Source organism: Agelaius tricolor, unplaced genomic scaffold (genome assembly GCF_023055355.1).
Source record: "Agelaius tricolor isolate 1412-34295 unplaced genomic scaffold, bAgeTri1.0.p SCAF_11, whole genome shotgun sequence".
Classification (NCBI taxonomy): Eukaryota; Metazoa; Chordata; class Aves; order Passeriformes; family Icteridae; genus Agelaius; species Agelaius tricolor.
Window position 1 is genome coordinate 9,242,501 of NW_027269271.1, and position 23,293 is coordinate 9,265,793.

The 23,293-nt window shown below is 38.9% G+C and overlaps 1 protein-coding gene across 1 annotated transcript in view; it reads left to right on the forward strand.

Moving 5' to 3' along the window:
• The window catches only part of NEK7 (NIMA related kinase 7), a 68,379-nt gene that overhangs the window by 15,060 nt on the left and 30,026 nt on the right, over nt 1–23,293 (forward strand). Inside the window, 3 exon segments of the mRNA XM_071436035.1 lie at nt 495–635; nt 11,552–11,614; nt 12,181–12,291. Of these exon segments, the coding sequence (XP_071292136.1) occupies nt 495–635; nt 11,552–11,614; nt 12,181–12,291 (315 nt within the window).

The following is a 23,293-nucleotide window of genomic DNA, read 5'->3' on the forward strand; positions in this document are numbered from 1 at the left end:
CACCACTTTTGTCAAAACGAGAGTTCTCATATTTTGATTTCTGGAGCAACAGAAGGATATATAAAAATATACTGCATAGCCACTGAAAGAGGGACATGAAAATACTGTCATAAAGCTGATGCTTTATTATGGGTTTGGGTAGGGTTTTTTTTTAATTTTTGGATGGCAGGAGCTAGGACCTAGGAACCATGGCAAATTTAAGCCTGATAGGATTTCTTCTCTTCTGTGTCTCAAACTCCTGACAAGCTGAAAATATTCTAAATACACTCAAGAATTTATAATTTTCAATTCTCACTCTACAAATGTACAGTGAATGTTTTCTTTAGAACATCCTGTGATTAGTCAGGAACAGTTTTGGTTTTAATGCATTGGAATGGAGGAATTTTAATAGTTTAAACCATATTCCTTCATATGTATCTTTACACTGGTGTGATTAGTCTTACTGAAATTTAAGTCTTAAATGCAAACTTTCTTTGCAATATCTTTGATTCTAGAAAGCCTTACGACCTGACATGGGCTACAACACTCTTGCCAATTTCCGAATAGAGAAGAAGATTGGCCGTGGGCAGTTCAGTGAAGTTTACAGAGCAACCTGCCTGCTGGATGGGGTACCTGTGGCTCTGAAGAAGGTTCAGGTAAGGATGATTTTTGTATAAATATTAAAAGGATTGGTACACTTAAATTTGAAAGGCATGTGGCATTCTGATGTGATTTTAATAAATTTTTAAATGTTTGGAGATAGTAGGGAATTAAGAACTTTGAAAATTCATACGTGACTTTATATAGTATTCCACAAACCAGTGTTTTGAAATTGAAAGTAAAGTCCAGAGTTGCTGAAAAAGAAAACACATATAAATGAGCTGTATTTCCTAACCAAAGCTTGGAATCTAGAAATAATATGAATATTTAGTGGTGTCTAATGTGAAAATATTTTATTCAAATCCATGCATTTTTTATTGAATAAACATCTGTAATTTTTCAGTTAAGTAGCCGTGCTTCAAAAGTGCATAAATCAAATAAGGTCTGTATGTAATGAAAATTGTAATAGCGAAAAGGAGGGGAGTTACTGTTTCAAGAGGCTGAAAACTACCTGAGACAAATACAAACCAAAACTGAGCTTGAATCCATTGCTCAGAGTTTCCTTCAGATTTTGGGATACAGCTCAGTTTATATGATCATCTTCATGAATAATACATCTGTGTGGGACTCTACATGGTAATTAAATGCAAGTGCACTGTGGATCTAAGTGAATTGCATTGGTCAAAAATATTTCTTGAGGAGCCTGAGTGTTTCCAAGGTTCATGATTTAGCCAGTAGTGAAACAGCAGTTGTCACAGAAGATGGAAGAGCAGCGGGCTAATTAAGTTACTGTGGCCAAGAAACATTAAGCCCAGCACTTGTTAATTTTAACATAAGAAATGGACTAATTTTGTTCAGATACTTTGTCTTAGCAACTAGCAATTTTTAAAATGTTTAAATCAAAAGCAGCAGTTGAAATGGAAACAGCTTTTCAGACTGAAACATTTCTACTGTCACACAGGCAAAAGACAGCTTGAGCTATGCCTCTCTCCAGTCTCATTTCCAGTCTCTATTTTTGTTTGGAGCTACTCAGAGATGTTAGTTTTAAGACCATTACCCTCTGGATTTACTATGAAAGTTCTCTGACAACGTGTTTAATTTTGAAATCAGAACTTAAATTGGCATTTCACTTTTGATCTTGAGATAAGTTTAGTATAATACTTGAAGAAGTACTGCCATCAGATCTGAAAGGGTATTTTTACCTTTATAGACTGCAAGACAATATGTGTAATATTCTGTAGATTGTTTTCTAGAGTTTCTGCATTTTAATAGTTTTGGTTTTGCTGAGTTAAATGCATGCACTGTAAATTTCTCTGTCATATCTTGACTTGCTGTTCACTTTCTGTGATTTCCTGTGTGCTGCAGCACCAGGAGGCAGGGCTACTCCTGGCAGTCATAAAAAAGGAGACTTGGTTCCCCCTTCTGGGAAAACTGCCAGATATATACTACTTCAAAAGCTGAAATATATTCTAAGAACTTTGATCAACAGTCTTAAAACATTAGGCTAATTCTTCCTTCATTTTCAGCGTGTGAGAAACCAAAAAGGTCAAATGTGACTTAAAAAGCATGTCAATTAAGGTGGATGTGGAATGCCTGGGTACTTGAAGAAAGTCATAAAAGTCCAACCATGAAATTTTTATAACAGTGCTTGCATTAAGAATAGAGGCATTTTAGCATGTGTACTCCTAGCACCATTTCAGAAGTCAGTATGTGTAGCTGTATTCTCACAGCAGACTTCCCCATTTGATAGAAGATTTTTTGGATGTCTGAAAATGACATCATACTGTCCTTGTGCAGGTGATGCTTTCTACAGCAGGAAAGCTTTCTTACTTAATTTTTATTTAATCCTTTAATAATTTTCTAAGAATATACTTGGTTGTTGGTAGGAAATAGTGTTAAAAATTTGTGCCTTTCCCAAATGGCTTCATTGTGACAGGGTTCCAATTGTCTTTAAGTGTCCAACATAGGTTGTTGGTTTTCCAGAAGAAGTTACTGCCTAGGGCGCATCAGGAGGGGCTGTGTTCTGTGAAAAGTCACTTTCCTTGTGGAGGCTGGATGTGTGTAGGACACTGCTGTCTGAATGGAAAGTGAGACTTGCTTCACCTGGAAGGGGAGAAAATTCCTAAGCACATAATGACAGCTCAGAAGGCAGCACAGGGTGTTTGGCACAGCCATTCCAGCTTGCACAGTTGATTTCTAAAGCTGTTTTTTTTGGACAGAAGACCATCTAAATTGTTACTGTGCTCCTGTGACCTTTCTTAAGATTGTCTAGAAATATTTTTAGTAAATATAGTCACAATACGTAATTTTGCTATAAAATTTATTTTCATAGATGTCTTTTATTGAGAAGTAATTACTTTTCAGAGGAGCTGAAAAATGGGTCTGCTCTATGATAGTGCTTCTTCCTTTTGATTCCAGTCATGTTTGATTTTATTGAAATTAAAATACTCCTTTTTTCTGATGCCTTTTAAATGGAAGCTCAGCATGGACAAAACAGGAGAAATGCTTCTTTCAGTTATGAGAGAGGGGCTTTATTCTCTCTGTTTTACACCTGTGCATGGATTTCACTCTCTACATTAAGACAGTGTCTCTAAATGCTCTACAATGTGTTAAGTAACATAACTGAGATGTGAACTTCTACTTTCTCACTATCTGCCCATTCTCATCTCACGTTTTCTCACATCTTGCATGCCCTCCTTCCTCTCCAGTCTTGCAAGTCATGTCTGTGCCATCCCCTCCCCATTTCGTTTTCCTGGCTGGGTTAGGTGTGTACCTGTTCCCTTTAAGTGTATTTGGTAATGGTACCCCATGTGTGTCTCTGCTGTCAAGGGCTTGTGGGGCTTAGAATCTTTCAGTTATCCTCTCTTGGAGTTGCAGGATTTCAGCCTTTATTTGTTCCAAAAGGATTGCCAGTTTTGGGTTCTTACAAAGCTTTCCAACAAGAATGTTTATTTTTCGTTAATAAAATTTTATTTGGCTGAAATATGTACAATATTGATAAATGTTATATTAATGTGTACAAAATGTATGTTTATGGAATAAAATGTGAGCAGAAGCAAGTAGCAGTAAGATGCTGTGGGAGAAAGGACAAGCAGATGGTGACAGAAACCACTCTTCCTGAATTTGTAGTTGCTGCTGAGTCCAGATGACAGCAAGAAGTAGTATTCTTGATTTGGTTTTTATTAGGGTATGTAGCATAGTGAGAACTGTTTCAGGTTTTTTAATAGTAACTTAACCAGCAGAATTCACAAAATGGCACATTGGGTCTTTTCTTCCTGTTGTACTCTTTGTGCTTCATCCTCCCATGTCTGATTTGTGTTTTTGTAATTAGGAAGATAATAATTATGTTCTCTCTTTTTCCAGCAAGGAACTGTGTTTCTGAGATGCTGTTAAAATATTACCTAAATAAAAACAGAAATAAAATCATATCTTCACTACTGAACTTTTACAAATGTTTAAGCTATATTTTGAGTTAAAGAAACATCAGAAGGGGTCAGTGCTAAGTAAGCTATGACTGTAGCAGTATAAATTGAAAAATTTCTAGGTAAGATTTTTAACAGGTGCTAAGTTTCAGATCCAAACTATGCTGCAGATGATGCCTGAGGAAGCAGCAGTGCTTCTGTTCCTGCAGCTCTGGGTAACCCCTGCAGCAGAACACCTGGGGTACAGGGCAGTGTTCTGAGCAAGGGCCACTCCAAGGGCAGAGTAAGCAATTACTGGTCACAAATTATCTTTAAATGGCAAAAGAGTGGTAAATATCTAAGTCAGTGACTGTAAGGCTGGATGAGTTCACTTTAGGAGCTATTTTTTAAGGAAACCTTAGCTACTCAAAATTTCAAGTATGTAAAGCTGCATATTTCAACAAAATTTCGGATAAATTGCACTTCTGCCTTACATTGCTCCATCTTTCTTTTTCTTTCATTCCAGAATTGGAGGCCCCATGTTAGAGATTCAGACAATGAATCCTTTTATCTAGGATGTACATTCATTATTCATTGTACATTGTCAGTGGATTGCTACTTCAGGCCTGAATTACAGTTAATTAATCTTAGAAAAGCACTTGTAATTTCACACTTTATGAAGCACTATTGTCTCAGCACAGCAGTGCTGTGGTGGCAAAATACTCTAATGCTTGTTGCTGTTCAGTATTGTATCTCTTAATATTTCTGTGCATTCGGGTCTTTATTTTGCTTGCTTCTCTGAAGGTTCATGTTACAGCAGTCATGCTTGTGATTTGGTTTGGAAATGCTTTTTGCTCTTTTTACTGTATACAGAATTTTGAACAGTACGGATGTAGGTTTATAATCTTTAAATTTATCCTTTTCGATGCTGAAAAGGAAAATCTGGAAAAGTGATGGTCCAGAGCAAGTGGAGTCGGGTAGATTCCCAACTTGGCTCTTCACTTCAGATGATGAATTTGGTTGGTAGCTGGTAATTGATCAGATACAGTCTGGACTTAGAAGCTAGGCCTTGATGTTCTCCATCAGATGGTTCCATGTAGTTCTAAACCTTTTTGCTATGCCTGTAGCTTTCTGGGGATGTGTATATAAGAACTTCACTCAGGAAGTTAAACTCAAGTATTGCAACTCCTCTGTTTAGTTTACACATCTGCACAGGAACAGTTCCCTCTCTGAAGCTTTTAACAGCTTAGAAAGTATTCTAAAAATACCAGTATCTCTTGACAGTACTTACAACTGACATTTCTGGAATGCTGAAAGAAAAGACTATAATCTATGCTCACATGGAGGTACTAGAGAAGAGATTGAGTGCAAACTTACCGGAGATCCCTTAGTTGCATAGCACACAGAAGTGTGATAACTATCAATATATCTTTGTCCTTCTACTCTCCCTTTGTACACAGATGATTGAAGGATGAAATGAAAAACTGAGAGCTAAAAAGGTTTATGTCACTCAGTGTGCTTGCTAAGTGGGAAAAAACTGCTAAGGGCTTTTAAAATGCTCCTTTAAATCTCTTCAGCTGTATTTGCCTAATTGTTTTAAAGAGTTTCACAGTAATTGCTAACTAAAGTAAAAAGCTTACCACTATTAGACTTTTTGATTACACTTTTTATGAAAATTGTCACATCATAAAAATATTTACTCTATTGTTTGCTGCTTATTAGTTTTTTTAAAACAATCCTAATTCATTTTTAGAAATGTTGATCTTATTATAGTCCTTGAAAATAGAAACTGGGGGGAAAGACTTAAAAGTTTAAATAAGAATAAATTACACTGTGCAGTTTGTGCTGAGTGGAATTGGTGCTGACTAGAGGAGCTTACCTCCAAACTGAATTACCCTGTGGTCCTGACCTCGTAAGTGGAGTCAAGAATTGGAATTATTGTTAATCTGATGAATACCCTAGCAGTCTAATCTAAATACAGCAGTTTTTATTGTTAGCCAATTACAGTGATGATAACACTGGTTGTCCAATTCCTGCTGGTTTCCAGTAACCAATGTGTGGAGCATCATCAGTGACCTGAGCTCTGCTGGGAGGAAGATGCTGGTGGTGTCTTTATGTGAGACTTTTACTGGGTGATTTCAAGCAGTCAGTTTGTGTTGATACAAAAGCTTACTGTTCAAGCCTATGCAAAAATCCAAAGTTGTTTTAGGCTTTGGTTATATATGCTGTAATTTCCTCCAGGCCGTGCAGTTGCACAGAGCCGAGCTGGATCTAAAACTGGGTTAGACACAAGTCATTTGACTGCAATGACTTAGTTGCACTTAAGTCACTCAGCTGCAGGGCATGTGCTGCTGCAGCTAAAACCAAGCTCAGAAAATGAGTGCAGTCCCAGGGAAGGCTGGACAAAAGGTTGCAAGTCCTTGGGCAGTGTGTGTCTGGGGTGGGTGAGACCTGTGGCCTGCTGATGGCCATGGGAGTACTGTCTGTGCAGTGAAAGTTGTGTGTGTGAGAGAGATCTGTGCAACACCCATGCTGAGCAAAGGCTGACCTTTCAGCTGGACTTGCTGAGTCATAGGAGCTGAAGGTGGAATTAATCTGCCAGCAAAGCTGTGAAGTGTTCCAGTTGTGATGGAAGTACTGCCCTCCCTGCAGTGTTACACTGATGGCCAGTGTGCAGCACACACCAACTGCCCCATGGCTGCAGTGTTACACTGATGGCAGTGTGCAGCACACACCAACTGCCCCATGGCTGCAGTGTTACACTGATGGCAGTGTGCAGCACACACCAACTGCCCCATGCCTGCAGTGTTACACTGATGGCCAGTGTGCAGCACCCCAGCTGCCCCATGGCTGCAGTGTTACACTGATGGCAGTGTGCAGCACACACCAACTGCCCCATGGCTGCAGTGTTACACTGATGGCAGTGTGCAGCACACACCAACTGCCCCATGCCTGCAGTGTTACACTGATGGCCAGTGTGCAGCACCCCAGCTGCCCCATGGCTGCAGTGTTACACTGATGGCAGTGTGCAGCACACACCAACTGCCCCATGGCTGCAGTGTTACACTGATGGCAGTGTGCAGCACACACCAACTGCCCCATGGCTGCAGTGTTACACTGATGGCAGTGTGCAGCACACACCAACTGCCCCATGGCTGCAGTGTTACACTGATGGCCAGTGTGCAGCACACACCAACTGCCCCATGGCTGCAGTGTTACACTGATGGCCAGTGTGCAGCACACACCAACTGCCCCATGGCTGCAGTGTTACACTGATGGCAGTGTGCAGCACACACCAACTGCCCCATGGCTGCAGTGTTACACTGATGGCAGTGTGCAGCACACACCAACTGCCCCATGGCTGCAGTGTTACACTGATGGCAGTGTGCAGCACACACCATTTGCCCCATGCCTGCAGTGTTACACTGATGGCCAGTGTGCAGCACCCCAGCTGCCCCATGGCTGCAGTGTTACACTGATGGCAGTGTGCAGCACACACCAACTGCCCCATGGCTGCAGTGTTACACTGATGGCCAGTGTGCAGCACACACCAACTGCCCCATGGCTGCAGTGTTACACTGATGGCAGTGTGCAGCACACACCAACTGCCCCATGGCTGCAGTGTTACACTGATGGCCAGTGTGCAGCACACACCAACTGCCCCATGGCTGCAGTGTTACACTGATGGCAGTGTGCAGCACACACCAGCTGCCCCATGCCTGCAGTGTTACACTGATGGCCAGTGTGCAGCACACACCAACTGCCCCATGGCTGCAGTGTTACACTGATGGCAGTGTGCAGCACACACCAACTGCCCCATGGCTGCAGTGTTACACTGATGGCAGTGTGCAGCACACACCAACTGCCCCATGGCTGCAGTGTTACACTGATGGCAGTGTGCAGCACACACCAACTGCCCCATGGCTGCAGTGTTACACTGATGGCAGTGTGCAGCACACACCAACTGCCCCATGCCTGCAGTGTTACACTGATGGCAGTGTGCAGCACACACCAGGCCAAGGGCAGCCTGTCCTGCTGAGCAGCCCTCAGTGCTGCCAGGTGCCCTGTGCAGTGCTGACACAGAAAGGGTGTTCTTCAAGTCCTTCCTTGCCACTTCCATTTCTCAGGGTGAGACGTTCTTCAGTGTTGAGTCATCTGCTGGTGAAGAACACGGAGGTTTTTTCCTTGTGTTTACAGTAACCTCCTTGTGTGAGCTGACATGGCTTGTTACACTGGCATCCTCTGGTCTGAACTGCAGCAGTTTGGCAAAATAGAAGATGATCTATTCAGAGAAAAAAAATCTCTGAAAGCTTTTTGCATCTGGTGTGATTCAGAGGTTCTTCAGAGGCCATGGATTGAATGATATTTTCACCTTTTTTTAGTTATTTATCTTTAAAATATCTTGGTGGAGGAAGTTAATGTCCGTGAAACTGAAGTTCTAGATTTCTGGGAAATGCTATTTATAGTCTTTTGAGGTTAGATCTGGATCAAAATCTAAGCACCGCAAGAATGCTAAACAGTAAATCTTAAGATGATCTGTATTTGTAGTTGTATGGATCAGATAAGACTTATTTTTACTGCCTTGCTTTATTTAATTTAGGTAATTTCTGAAATACTCAGTTTAGCTGAAGCTGTGACAAATTTCCAAAGATGCTTATGAAGTGCAACACAAGTAGAGGGAGTCATGTTTATAAAACTTAAGTCTGTCCTCTGGGGAGAGCAGCTGCTTGGTCTAGTCTATTCCATGCTATTTAATAACAAATTAGAAGTACTGGGAATATTATCCAGAATATGCAAACAAAATTTTGTCTTTCTTTCCTGTGCCTTGATTCTGCTTTTCACAGGCCTGGGTCTAGGGTTTTATTTTTGTTGTTTTGTTATTGCTGTATGAGATGTACCGAATTATGTCCCTAGCAGAGGCTTAGCTTGTAAAAAAGCTTTTCTTGGAAGACCTGTTTGTTTAGGTGTGTAGGGGTTGTTCCTGGAATAGGTATATTAGTGTGCCTCTTGGCACATTGGAACACGCATGAACAGATGCAAGCTACACTGTTTGTCACACAATGAAGCTCATTTGGTTTGAATCTTGAAACTTTGTTTCTGGTCATTTTCCAAATCTTACAAAGAGATAGTTTGTGTACAATTTTTAATCTGGAATTCTGTCCCCAGTTTTTATTAGGTTTTCCAGAGTGTTTGGAGTTGAATCTCTGTATCACTTATAAGGAATGATCTTATCTCAGTGTTGTCTAGAACTCAGAAAAATTGAACCCTCAAGATGCTCCCTTGTACCTGTTCCCTTTTTTCCCTTGCTTCCTGGTACAGTTTCATTGGTTGTTTTTGGGAGATGCTGTATAAATGTTTCCGTTTTCTGGTCTCTCAGGTTATAAGGAAAAATATTTGATTTCATGCCTTCTCAGTATTTCCTCAGTTAATGTGCACCTGTAATATTTAGGTTTTACTAAAATGTTTCCTAGGAAAATCATTAGACTCCTTCATGACTGTACCAAACCCTAGCACTTTCATGTGTTGTTAGAATTATTAAAGAGCAAGGCTTTTTCATTCAAAGTGCAGATCTATAACAGATACAGGCTATTTCATCTCCTTCCCTAAGTTTCCAACTTGAACTCATAAGCTCTTTTTTATTTTCATTTGTGTTACTTATCTTTTAATACTTGTACCTGTAATTTCACATATAGTACTCTTTTCTTCTACTACATGTGAAATTGCTTTATTTTTCTTAGTGTTAGCATTCCTTTCTTGTGATTTAACATGTGTTCGTTAGGTCCCCCCCAGTCTCCTGCTTGAATATCTGCTTTTAACTCTCTTTATTTCCAATCATCCTGGAATTAGTATAAAAGTAATTGTGTGGTGGCTTATTCCCTTTCTTTCTTGTTCAGTAGTTTTGTTTTCTTCTTGTCTTCTTCTTTCTTCTCTTCTACCCCTTTTCTTACTATCTGCAAGTCTGGTATTTGATTTTTAAATTTTTTTTTGTATTACTTTTTCTTTCCCTTCTTCAAAAAGTGAGTCTGGTATCCACTACGGACTCTTATTTCTGATACCAGCTCTGAGGACAGAAGATGGGATTTGTAAAGAGAAGTAGTGGTTAGTCAAGGGCACATCTGTGCTCTGTGAGGTCTGTGCTCCATACATGAGGTTTCCAGGCCTCTCCTTTCAGTTGATTAAAGGAATGACAAACTCACTGTGCAGAGTGGTGTAGAAAATGAAGGTGAGGTTCAGCAAATCATCTGCAGACTCCCTGATGTGTCTGAACTTCTTTGGGGAGAGGGAAGGAAGGTGTGGTTGGTGTGAGCAGTCAGGCAGTCTGTTTGAGATGACCTCTTCATAGACATTCAGTACTGACACTGCTGTTAATCCATGTTTTGGTTTCTGGAGTTAGTGGCAAGATATTAAATAGAAGTTGTCAGCTGTTGAGCTTTTGGAGCTGGTACCTGTGATCTTCACAGGACAGAATACATCTTTTCTTGGTGACTATCTAGAAACATGATATGCATGAGCAGTTTTAACTGGAAAAGGTGATTTTTTAAGTGTTGTGGTGATGAATAAGGCTGAGGGTGTCTGATTCTTCTGGATAGTTCACATGTAATATGCAGACCACAAAGAAGTTGGAGATTTTTGTTTTGTTAAATCACAAAGTAATCACGAATGAGAGAGGAAGGATTCTCAGAGGAAGTAGCATTTTGGTCATTTTTGAGGGAAATAGTCAGTGTATGGAGGTGCACATTAGTGGAGTGAAAACCCAGAGGTGGTGAAAAAGGGAGTGAAAACAGACATTACATTAAATATAGATGTGTAGAATTTGGACAAAGACTCTAATGGCGGGAAAAAGTACTTCAAACAAAAAGTGAAATTAGTGAAGAGTAATTCTAATTCTCCAGGCTGACTGGAGAAGGCAAAAATGAGACACATTGCAAAATAATCTGGAGTAGATATGAAGTGGGGGGGAAAACGAAGAGCAAAGATGTCTAACTGTAAAAGCCTATAAAATCAAGGTGACAGATAAGGGCTTAGAAAAAAGGGCTCTAATACAGGTAGCATAACCCAAGTCACTTCTTTGCTGGCTGAAGGGAAGGAAATGGGGAGAAGGAGTTGGAGGTGACAATGAAGTTCTGATCCTGAGAGTAAAATAATATGCATTTTTTAGAATTGAAATGGAAGACTGTAGCAAGACTAAGGGGTAAAAAGGTATGCTCAGTACTGAGGAATCAGTTTGTGAAAAAGGTGTGGCAGAATGGGGTAGGAGCCTGAGATTTGAAGCATGTATAAGGTGTGCTAAATTATTGTTGTGTGTTGGAACAGATATGTAGAGGTGGCAATTAAGTCATTGGAAAGCTTGTACTTAAAATGGACTTGTTCCCTATGAGGGGGCTAAAAGAATGGCCACAGCAGTAAATCAGTGCATCAGAGCATTAGAAATATTTCTTACTGTGATATTACATCTTGCCATGAAATGCATAATTCAGGTTGCTTTATGGATGCTATGAAATAATGATAATGATTACTCAATTTACTATATTTTTATCACTTAATAAAAATGTTTTATCTCTTGTGCACAGATATTTGATTTAATGGATGCCAAAGCCCGTGCTGACTGCATCAAAGAAATAGATCTTCTTAAGGTAAAAGATTTGTTTAGAAAATGTGCAACTGTCATCAAAAAATGTGGTATGTTTTTCATAGACATAATTGAGGTGTCCACTGTTTTTTGCTTAGAGTTTTTAAATGCCTCACTTTGAAGAATTTTGTGATCTTTATTACTTTAGAAATTAATATTGATAAGTAATCTGATAGAATAATGAGTAACGCTTCTAATAAAAGTTTTTGCCAAAATTAAAATATTGTGTCCTTTGTACAGTAAAATCCTGACTTCAGAAACTGATTTTGCTGTTTTCTTCAGAAATTGGCTTCACTGTTCCAGATAAGTTTAGCATGCTATTGGATATATACATTGAAGCAAAAGTCCTCTAAAACTGCAGTGTCAGTCACCATGTAGATCCTAAAATGCCATCTTGTTCTTGCAGAATATTTGTAAATGCTTCTTATCAGCATATACTTTTCTAATTTGTATCATAGTGAAATAGATTTTAGGGGTTGTTCTGTTTGCTTAAATAAGAATGTTTTTTATGTTAGTTTTAAAATGTGGTGTGCTCTGCACTAAAATGTAATTACTATTTTGCTTTCTTAGCAACTGAATCATCCAAATGTAATTAAATATTATGCCTCATTCATTGAAGACAATGAACTGAACATAGTGTTGGAATTAGCAGATGCTGGAGATCTCTCTAGAATGATAAAGGTAGGGATTATCTTTTTTTTTTTTTTTAAATGAAGAGCTTGTAATGTTCAGCTTTGACTTTTCATTCCGTGTGATCATCGCTGGGTGAAATGCAATAAAAATGTCAGGATCTGAGAAAAGTTAGGTGTTTAGCCTGATCTTTTGTTTTTTTTTTTTAGTGTATGCCAATATTGAGGCTTATGTAAGTATTTTTAACACTTTGCTCAGAATGTAAGTGCAGATGGGGCCATAAGTAGACTGAAGTTATATTAGTGCTGGGGAGAAGAAGAAAAAGCCTGTAAGGAAAAGCACTGTCACCATTTAGAACAATCCATTTTAATGACATTCTGGATATTTTGGCACAATTCTGTTTTGTGCTCCAGTATTCTGTTCTCAGTAATAGCAGTGAGAAAGCAGAGAACTGTGACCATACAGCAGAAGTGTCTTTTAGATCTTGAACTGCTAAAAATGTATTCCATATTTCTTTGAGATGGCATGAAGTGAGTTTACTGATATGTGGTTGTGCATTATGGGTTGTTTTCAGCTTTTTTTAAATATTTAAATGCCTGTTTAGCTAATCAGTAAAATTTATCCAAGACCCATTGTATAAAATTCTGTGTTCTGAAACTTCTGTGAAGTTTTAACTGCCTTTTTAAATTTCTTTGTCATTTGACAACTACTTCCTCTTGTTCCCTTTCCTTTTCCACTGTGTCTTGGGTATAGTATGTCCTTTCAGCATTTTTCCTTGTGTGCACACCAGCATTATTGCTGTCAACACAGCACAGCACCACTGTGGGCACAAACAATGCCAGTCCATTAGTGTTCACTCAGCAGCACCAGGCACAGAACACAGTTGGGCTGTTTTGCTTGGGACCTACGTGAATAGAGAATGTTAGTTTCTTCATTAATGACTTTCATGCTCATTTTTTTTTTTTGAGCTTTTGAAGAATATTCCTTTCTAAATTGATAATTGTGAGGTAGGACAGTCAAAATTTAGTTCTAAGCAGGTTGACAGCATCTGTTAATATTTATAGCCAAATGTGATATTTTTCTTCATCTCATGAATTAATAATTCTGTGGGCTTACATTTCATAAAACATAAAGGAAGGTTTGTCTTTTCTTTTGAATGTTCAGTTTTGACACAACAGTTACTAATATGAGTACTCTGTGACAGATTGCCTTATGGCATGTCTGGTCTTATGACCCACTGAAGCTTTTTCTTTTTTCCCTTGCTTTTTTTTATTATTTAATTTTAAATCCAATGTGTGGCTTTTTCAGTGCAGTTGGCCTCATTACACCTTGTTCAAGTCGGTGGGTATTTCTTACAGGCTCGATCTTGGAGGCACTTTGTGATTGTCCTCTTAACACAGGGATCATGTTTAATGTAGCAAACTTAGATTGCTGTTTGATGTTAATGACAGCCTATCAGGCTATTATTAAATATGTATGAGGTGTCACAATACACTGTCTTCATGCTGCTGGTGGAGGAAATGATTTGGTAGATTACTTTGACAATATGAGTTTAAATGTGGGGCTCACCAGTCTTAAAAATGTATTTTAAAAATTGCCTGGAAAATGAACGATAGGTAGTAGTATAGAATCTTCCTAGAAGAGTGGCTGCCTGTCACACTATTAAGGTAAATAACTATGTTGTGTTACCAAGACAAACTGCTTTGGTTTCCAGTGTTCTTGCTAGAATGTTGCTCTAAGTTGTTGGGGAATGTGGAGACACCCTCAGAACAGTGTTTAGGTACCAGGCTTGTGTGATTTGTAGAGGGGATCAAGGATGTTTCTGAAATTGTAAATGACCACAGCTTGAATGACACTAAAACCAATGTTAATGTGAGGGAAAACTGCTTAATTAGTTTACTTAGGTATTTGTTATGACATTATTGGCACATCAGAGAATACTTACAAGGCTGCCTGCCTCACAGTGCACCTTAATGAATTCTTTAGTTCTTCCCTTAATGAACGACATCCCTACTGCCCCAGCTTTCATACTGTCCCTCTTGTCACCTGCAGATAATGCTCTCTTTGTCCCCATTGAGTAGGCAACTGAGCAAAATCACTTGGTGCATTCAGATGTATTCTGATAGAATTCATAGAATCTGCTGTATGTCCAAAAAAAAGCAGCTGTGCATTGGCATTTACATATCACATAATGAAAGCAGAGGTATTTCGTGTTCTCTCTGCTGCTGTGTTTATGTATGTACATACACAGATTTAATCCACTTTACCTTCATTATTTTTTAATTGTCTCTGTCACAGGGAGATGTTTCAATATAGCCTCCATTCTCAAAAGCAGGAGAGTTCAAAATTGAGGATTTCTTACTGTACAGCTTCTAATGGCCTGTTAGAGTTCTTCAATGTGGCATATTGGCATATCAGTAAAACTGAGAGGGAAACATGGGTGAGGGGAAATGTTTGTGTTTGACTCTGTTGGTTTTGCACTGCAGTGCCTCAGCACTGTGTAACCCCTCTCTGGGCATGGTGAAAGAAGGAAAAACTCTTGATTTTTCTGCCAGGGAATTAGATTGCTGGATACTATTACCTCCAAGATATCACAAGTAAATCATTATTAGCTATTGTGCTAAGTCCCAGTTGCTCATGGTCTGTTGTTTGTCTGTGGTCTCCACTGCAGAACATGTGATAGTGCATGGCTGCCAAGGTTCAGGGTAGTTCATGAGAACTGCTGTTACCTCATAATACAACCTCCTTCTGCAATACAATAATATGTAGTAAGGCAAGTTTGAGGCTTGGTCCCTTTTCTTGTTAGTCATGGTTCTCCTCTGCCACAAACAGTGACAAAGTGAAAATTTTCTGTGTGTTTTTTAGTTTGTTTTCTTGTTTTCAAGCAGCAGTTAATATTTTGGATAAAGAAATTGCCACAGATAAAGAAGAATCTACTAATTGAATGAGGAAAATACATGATAATTCAGTAAAAAGAGGTAGTTCATAAAGTTTGTCCTGAAGATGTTGGAACAAGAGAACTTGAATTGTTGTGCAGAATAATTAGCATAGTATTTAAGGTTAAATATAAAATTACTAGGCTTGCAAGAAGGGATGTTATCGAGGCACTAAAATCCTGGAGGTTTTTTAACTCAGCACTAAACTTCAAAGTCTATTTAATTTCTGCAGTTATTTTTAGGTTTTAGGCTCTTCTGGCAAATAATCTTAGTGCACTGAAAAAAATTGCAGACTTTAAACTGAATATGTCATACAGATCTTAAGGAAGTTGATCATGTTTTGGAAACAAGCATAAAAGCTTTCATCTGAAAAGTTGAAAATATGTGTGCGGCCTTCTCAAGATAGATGGAAAAGAACTTGAATTGTACAAAATGTCACCTAGGCACTTCAGTCACTCCTCAGACAGCACTTTTTGTGTGTATCTTTTCAACTTTAAATAAAGATAAACTTACTATAATTAGCTGGGTAAAATAACAAATATTTTAAAACTTCAGTATGCAAGTCCTATTGGTATCTCCAGTTTCTATAGCTAGGACCAGTGAATTCTTTGTCCTTGAACTTTTTTTTTTTATAGGATAGACCAAATGAAGGAATAGTCACTTCTTCCCAAGTAACTGATGCAGATCTAAATTATTCCTTGCAGGAGCTGGAGCTCTGTTCAGACTTGTTTGAAATCTCATGGATTCTAATTTCAATGTTTCACTAGTGGTAGATATTTTGGGCTTCACTGTATGAAACTGCATCAGGCAGTTTCTCCTCTCCACATGGTCTGGAATGCAGCCCCTGCTTCCCATGCCAAGGTACATTAGCTCTGGAGTTTGAGACTTGTGTGCAGCCCGCTGAGGTTGGCTTACCTGGGACGGGCTAGCTGCCCTGGGAGCCTCAGAGCCCAGAACTGCCCATCACCTCTGCAGCGAAGCTGCTTGTCTTGCTGGGAATGGAGAAGTCACTTGGTTTTTTCCCAACTGTTTTCTGATGGATTGCTGTCCTGGGAATGTGCTAGAAATGTAGAGATGCTTTGGCAGAAAGCAGGATTTTCTGATAAGTATTGCTAGTCATGGTAGCTATAGTTTGACTGTTTAGTTGTAATAGCAGTAATTTTCTTTTGCTGTGATATTTGCAAGAATTTTGGGAGTATGAAGTTAGGGAAGCATCTGTGTAGTGAAGAGGTGCAGCGTCAGAATTTAGCAGGCCAGGTGTTAAATTTTACATGCCCTTCCCAGGATTTTGGGTAACCCTCAGCTATTAACTGAGGATTATTATTTGGTTATCTGTCTTTTTATTATCCAAAACATTGATCTAAAACTTGAGCAGTTGTAGGAGATAGTTGGTGTTCCTGTTTTGAAAGCTGGTGGGAAAAATGCTATTTCCTGTGTATTTTGAATGGCAGTGTTGCAGAAACTGTTTTCTGCCATGCACACACATGTCCAGCAGGACTAACTGCTTGCTGCTAGGATTGCCAAATATTTAGTTGTGTGAGAATGCTTTCAGTTTGTCAAAATATAGCAATTTCCTACTGAAATGTTGGATGCCAATGCTTCATTATAATATCTTGCAGCCTTTGAATCTGAAATATTCTAAGCCCCTTTGTGCCTTGAAACAAATGTAAAACTCGGGGGATTTTTCTTACAGAAATGGCTGTGAAAATTTACCTAGATTTCAATTCTTCTAACATATGTGCTTAACAGAAATTGCTGGAGCATAATTCCAGAAATGGAGAATTTCTGTACATGCAGAGCTGTGTGAACCTGCTGTGTCTGTTGGTGCTGACACAACCTGAGTGACTGTCAGTGCTTAGACCTGGAGTAGGGTGGGTGACTGGAGTGGCACTGCCAGAAATAGCTTTTTCTAGATGCTTTGGATGGGCTGAAGCTTTCCTGTGTCTGGAGCGTGTTTGTATTCTTTCTAACAACCTGGGAAAGGGAGTAATCTGAGATGAATGTGGAGAAGAGGGAAGACAAGGCAGACTGAGGAGTAGGCTGGGACAAGGAGCTAAGTGATCCTTAGGAGCAGAGAGAGCCTCTGCCTGGGAAGGAGGAGGACAAGCACACTTGGGCTGGCTGGCAGGGTTTGGGAGAAGGCAGGGAATTTGTACCACTGGGAGGAGAGGCTGAGGAGTGTAAGAGAATGAGTGGTGTACTGGGAAATTGTGAAATGGGATTTCCAGTACTGGACATGGGGACAGGGAGGTTGGAGCAGAGCTGATGTGTTGCTGTCAGAGAATGGGACAGATGGGGCAGGGATCTCTTAGACAGACAAACTGACAGTCTGCAGGGGGAGAGCCTGATGGGTTAAGTCAGACTGGCTGGGAACAGGATGGGATGTCACTCTATTAAGGGTGCAACTACTCTGTGTAGACATGGTTGCAGCTGTGCTGCCTTCTTTGCTTTAATAGTTGTTTACTAGGCAGGGAATTTGAAAGACAAAGGTTTTGTGATTAGTACAGTTCAAGGTTTTTCCAAAGACCATCTTTACTTGTTTTTTTCCTAAGGGATACTGAATAAACCACTTTGACCACTGCTTTTTGGGGATAATTCTAATTGCTTATTCTGTACTTCTGACATTCAAGGCAAAACTCTGAGTCTTGATTAGTAGAAGTATTGAGCATTCACAGCTTCGTTCTGGGTGGAAACTGTGCTTTGAAGATGGACTGTTTCATACAGCTATATATGTTGAGAAGGAGGTGCTTAAATTGGTGCCAGAATTAATTAACACTTTTGATCTCTATTCTTGGCCCACATTCTAATCTGTAAAATGGGGATATTACTACCTCATCATTTCTAAGGCCATTTGTGAAGATATTTTATTAATTTGATATTCCAACAATGCATACTAGGAAACTGTATCCCTCCCTGAAACTTATATTTAATAATAGGTTATGAATAGTGCACAGTAAATAAAGCCTAGAGACATTTTCAAACTGCTCATTAGCTGAGTGTCATGAATGAATGAGTAAAGGGTCTTCTAACATAAAGAAAACAGAACTGAAAATTGCATGCACACACTCTCAAGGGGGAGAAATTATTGTGGCTCTAATTCTGATATTTTTCTTATACATATATTTATGTCCAAATAATTGATAAAATGGTTTTGGGAAAAGGATTTTTAAAGCAGTCTTTTGTGCACGTTTCTGTAATTTGTTTCTTTTCACGATACTGGTTTACCTTGATCCGTAATTGCAGATTTTAAAACATGGAATCTGGTTCTTTTGGCTTTCAGCAGTATCCGTGTCTCTCGTGGTTTTTTTTTTTCTTTCCATGACTGCTAGATTTAAATTAAAGAACAAAAAACCCCAGTACCACCACCCCCACGCCAAACCTCCTCATACAAAGTATTTTTATTGAGCATATGGTTATATTTTATAATATAGAACAGTTTGGCACTTTGCTGAAGTTACATCATTGATATATGTTAAAAGCTTCAAAATATTTTTTCCTCAGTGGTTTATTTTTTGCTTTCTGTATCACCTGTACCTTAGCTTTTTTCCTTACTCATTTTTGAAAAAAAGCTTCAAAAGATAGAGTGTAGCTTGAAGAAGCCTTTAATATAATAGGATAGTGTAACACAGAGTGTGCTAATTACAGATCAAAGCTAAACTATTTTTATGTGCCTTTTCCTAAGGGAGGAACCTGGGGCTTTGAACCAGTCAGGCTAATTTTTGCCACTAACCTTTTTTAAGGCTGCTAAAAACCTTTTTTTTTTTCTTTTTTAAAATTTTTCTTACGTCCTGTAATTAAAAAATAGTTAATCCTATTCAACTTTGTGTATCTTAGTTAGCTGTGTAGCAGGTAAAAAAGCAGGGTGGGGTGTTCTGAGAGGAAGTGGCTGCTCTGTGGATGGAGCTGTGAAGTCTTAAAAGAAAAAGTGAAGGCACAGAGCCCTGGCAGGGTGGTAGAGCTGCCTGTGGTAAGCTTTTCCTCCATCCATGTGTGTCACTGGGGTGTCTGACAGGTGCTCCACTGTCACCTTTGCTGTCACCACCAGTGCCCACAGTGAGAGCAGCAGCAGGAGCATTTTACCTTGGGTGTGTTACATACAAGTGCTGGCAGAATGGGAGCTGGCTGGTCCCCCAGTTTATAATCAGTGGGATAATTGGGCTGGGTAATTGCCAGGCAGCCTTGTTAGTTTTGCTGTGAGTCAGCCATTGTGTGTGGCTGCTGCTGCTGGAATAATAAGAATAAGTGGGCAGGTTTTCTGCTAAAATAATTAGACAATCAGCAGTGTTTTGTCTTGTGGTCAGTTGTCTTCACAGACATCACACCTGAAGCTGTTGAAGTGGGCTGTACACACAGGAGAATAATGGTGTCAGTCAGCTATGAAAAATTAACCTGACAGTAAACTTCATTTAACTTACACAGGCTTTGGAGATTTCATCTCCACCTTTGCCCACTGGTTCTAAAATTGTATGTGAGCCTTTAAAGAGCAGGGAGAGTTGGAAGATTTTATTGAATAATAGTTCTGGATACTTTTATTGTTTGAAATGACCTGCAAACAATACTTGGGGACTAATTTTCATTTTTCAGAGACGCATTTGAAAAATTAGCACTGTCAGTGTTTGCACTAGGTGGATAACTTGCTCAGAGTAGAGACTTCAAATCAGTCTGCCTTGTTTGTAGAGAAAAGAAAAATAAAGTTAAGATGATAGCCTCTGTATTTACTGTGTCATGTTTTTTATTAGGAGGTAGAGTTAATGATTCAAGCATGAGTTTCACCTCTTCATGCTGTACCAGTTTCCCCAAGGGGATTTTTTTGGGAGAGAGATGCATGTAAACAAATACTGTTGAATTTAAACATGTGGCTGTGTGTTTCAAGAAGCCCCACTCAGCAGTAACAGCAGAGACAAGGAAAATGATGCAGTATTGGAAATTTTATATTAGTGGTTCTGCCAGTATATCGGATTTCAGTAGGTGATCTCTATTTCTGAACACTCTATGTCCTTGCTCTTTTGCATCAGCAAAAATGTTAGGTGGAACAGAGGGACTGTAGGTGGGCTGCTCAATAAGGAAAAATGAAATGAATCCTTGCAAAGAAAGTTGGCTAAAAATACCTTTATGTAAAGTGACTTTGTCCAGAGCTTTCTAAGGAATATGAGTTTAACCAGAAGTATTACTAAGTCTGATTATTAGCATGAAAGAATATATGCTAAAATGGAAAACATGAAAAATTTTCCTTGCATTTTTTACAAGGCTTATAATTTCTTGTAAGTGAATGTCCTTTTTTTGATTTTGTCTGAAATAAGATTCTGTTTGAGAAGATGCTTCTGTCTCAGTCCTGTGGTGTCCCTGCAGCATTCTTCTGGTTTTTTTTTCTTCTTTTTTTTTTTAAAGGAAAGACCACAGTTCAATTCTACTGACTTGTCCTTCTGATGCTAATAGGAACTTCTGTTAGTACCATCATTTTGTGTGTTAATTTTTGTACAGTATCTTAGTCTTTTGTTTCTTCTTCATGAAATAAAGTTTGCAGTATACTAAGATGACTAATAAAGGAAGATTTAATTTTTTTAAACTCTTTTTCTTGTGAGTTCTGAAAGGGTCAAAAATAAATGTATAGCATCTTCAGTAAGGGGGGATATAAGCAACTGTTAATCCAAGTTGGAAAACAAACCAGGTAAATATTTTTATTTTTGTCACTTTATTGGCTGAATAAATATTTGTGTCACTTTATTGGCTGCTTTTGGTATGTTCAGTTGATAGATGAAAAATAGTTTGGGTGGGTTTTTTGGTATTTGTTCTCTTTTTACAAGTAAGAGACAGCTGCTACTCTTGAAATGTAGGCAAATTTGATGACACTGTATATCAAACTGAATGAATGAATCAGGATGTGGTGGGAAGTTCTATTTTTGTTCTGCATAGAAAGCAAAGAAAAATGGCAGAAAACTTGCCATGGTCTAAACAGATGGGCAGGTGAATCAATCAAAGAACAGAACCAGACAAAACTCCTGGGATGCTGTGTTGCTGCTAGAATTATGTAGCTTTTAAAATAGAAAACAAGACTTAGGTACAGACTTCCTCTCTATATTTATGAGTCTCCAGAACTTTGGGATGTTGCCACCCATCTTCACTGGCCTGTCTTGCTGACCCTGATGCCCTTGCCTGTTGTGGTTTGTTTCTGTTGTGTTCACAGAGTGGAAGCCTTTGCTTGTGCATCCATAATTTCCTATTATGGCTGCCTGACCTCCTCTTTCCTCTTTGTTCTTCCTGCTTGTCCATATTAAAAAAAGCTCCCAAAGAAGCACAGTCAGAAGTGGTCAAGAGCTTTATTGTGTTACTCAGAACTTCTGTGTAATCATTTTGCATCTCTTTCCTCTTGATGCAGGTCAGATTTCTTCCTAATTGTATCTGGTCATTGAATCACTGTGTTATAAGTTTGTACAGTAAAGTATAAAACCTTCCGTGCTTTATATTTTTGTAAGCTGTAAATGAAGTCGTGAGAACAAAAAGATGTGATCAAGATTCTAATGGAATTGTGAAAGAAAGGAAGGAATCTGTTTAAAGTAATGAAATCATCATTCTCATTTTACTTTTCTTCCAAATACTGTCTTTCAAAAACAGCTCTAGGCTACAGCATATGCAGGGGAAAATTCAGATATATGTTCTTGTAGGCTTGTTTGACAGTTCCACAGTTCCTTTCTTTTCTTAAATAATGACTCTGCAAAATTGTTTAGATGATCAATTTATCAACTCTCTGCAAGAGAAGCTCATAAACATCTTGCTTACTTTACTTCAGTTAGCTTCTTAACACTCATTGTGTTGTCTTTTTTCTTATTTATTCCTATTTTTTTCTCTATTCAGTGAGACCTAAACCAGACTAAATCACACCTTAAAATCCTTCAATACATCAGAACTGAATGCTAAATTTTGTCCAGGCGTGGTTATTGAGATGTAGGCAGTCATATCTCAGTTTCTAGTTGTGTGGAAATCATCTGGGTTCACTCTCTACTCACCTGCAGGAAATCTTAGTTTTCTTAGAAAATCCAAACATAGTCCTGTGTCTTTGCTGTAAGTATTGTCTGAATTGTCCTTTTAAGCCCAGGTAGGACCAGCTGCTACCTGCTGTCACTTTTACTTTTGGAGTGTGACCTTTAAAGCATCATCTTCAGAAACTCAGTATAATATAACTTCCTGCCTTTATGTTGACTTCAGATTTTTTTCTCCATCTCTCCTTTGTTTTGTTTGTCAAGAAACTGAATGGCATTTGCTGTTTAGGTGCAGGGCAGCTATGTTTAATTTCATTATTATGCAAACATTTGGAGAATATTTAATTTTTCTTTTAGCAATCCATTAGAGAACCAGGAGAGTTCTGTTTTTCCATGATGAAACTGCTCAGTCATTCTGTAAAAGGGATAAAAATACGAACTGGTGATACAGCCTGCCTGCCTTAAAGCTCTTTAGGGCATCTGATTAGCAAATTTATGACCACCAAAATGTCTAGTTGTATTAAATGACTGAATTGCAGTTTTATCCACAATGTACTGACATTGTGGTGACTCTTCAAAGTTAGTTTTTTGTAATTCTATTCTCAGATGGAGATGGAAATTTCATGGGATGTGCCTTTTGAAACAAACAGTTGTTTCAGGGAGCCAGCCTGCTGCCAAAGCATGCCTGGTGTTCTGTTTACCTGACAAAGCACTGCTTGCAGCACTGCCCAAATTTTTAATGCACATGTACAAGCAGCTCCCTTTTTGCCCAGTTTCAGCTTGTTTGAGATTGATCTTTCACCTCAGACAGGATCATGTTTTTTTAATGTCACACCCTAGAAGGTCAGTGGTCTGAGGGACATCAGGACTGTGCTTTGAGCCTAAGACAGGTGGAAGAAGGAGAATAATGAAGTTTTGAAGATGAGAGCACTTCAGAGAGGGCTGTATGTCAGGCTGTATTCCTCCTCTGGGCAGGTAATGCCAGCCTGTGTACAGTGGGAGGGAGCTCTGGGAGGTTAACTGGGTGCTGTGGACCTCAGGGTGCTTCAGGCACCAAGTAGTGGATTAGTTCAGCATTGACTGTGCTGCTGCTTTGCTGTGCTGCAACAGAGGTGAAAAATTATTGTCACAGCATCTTAT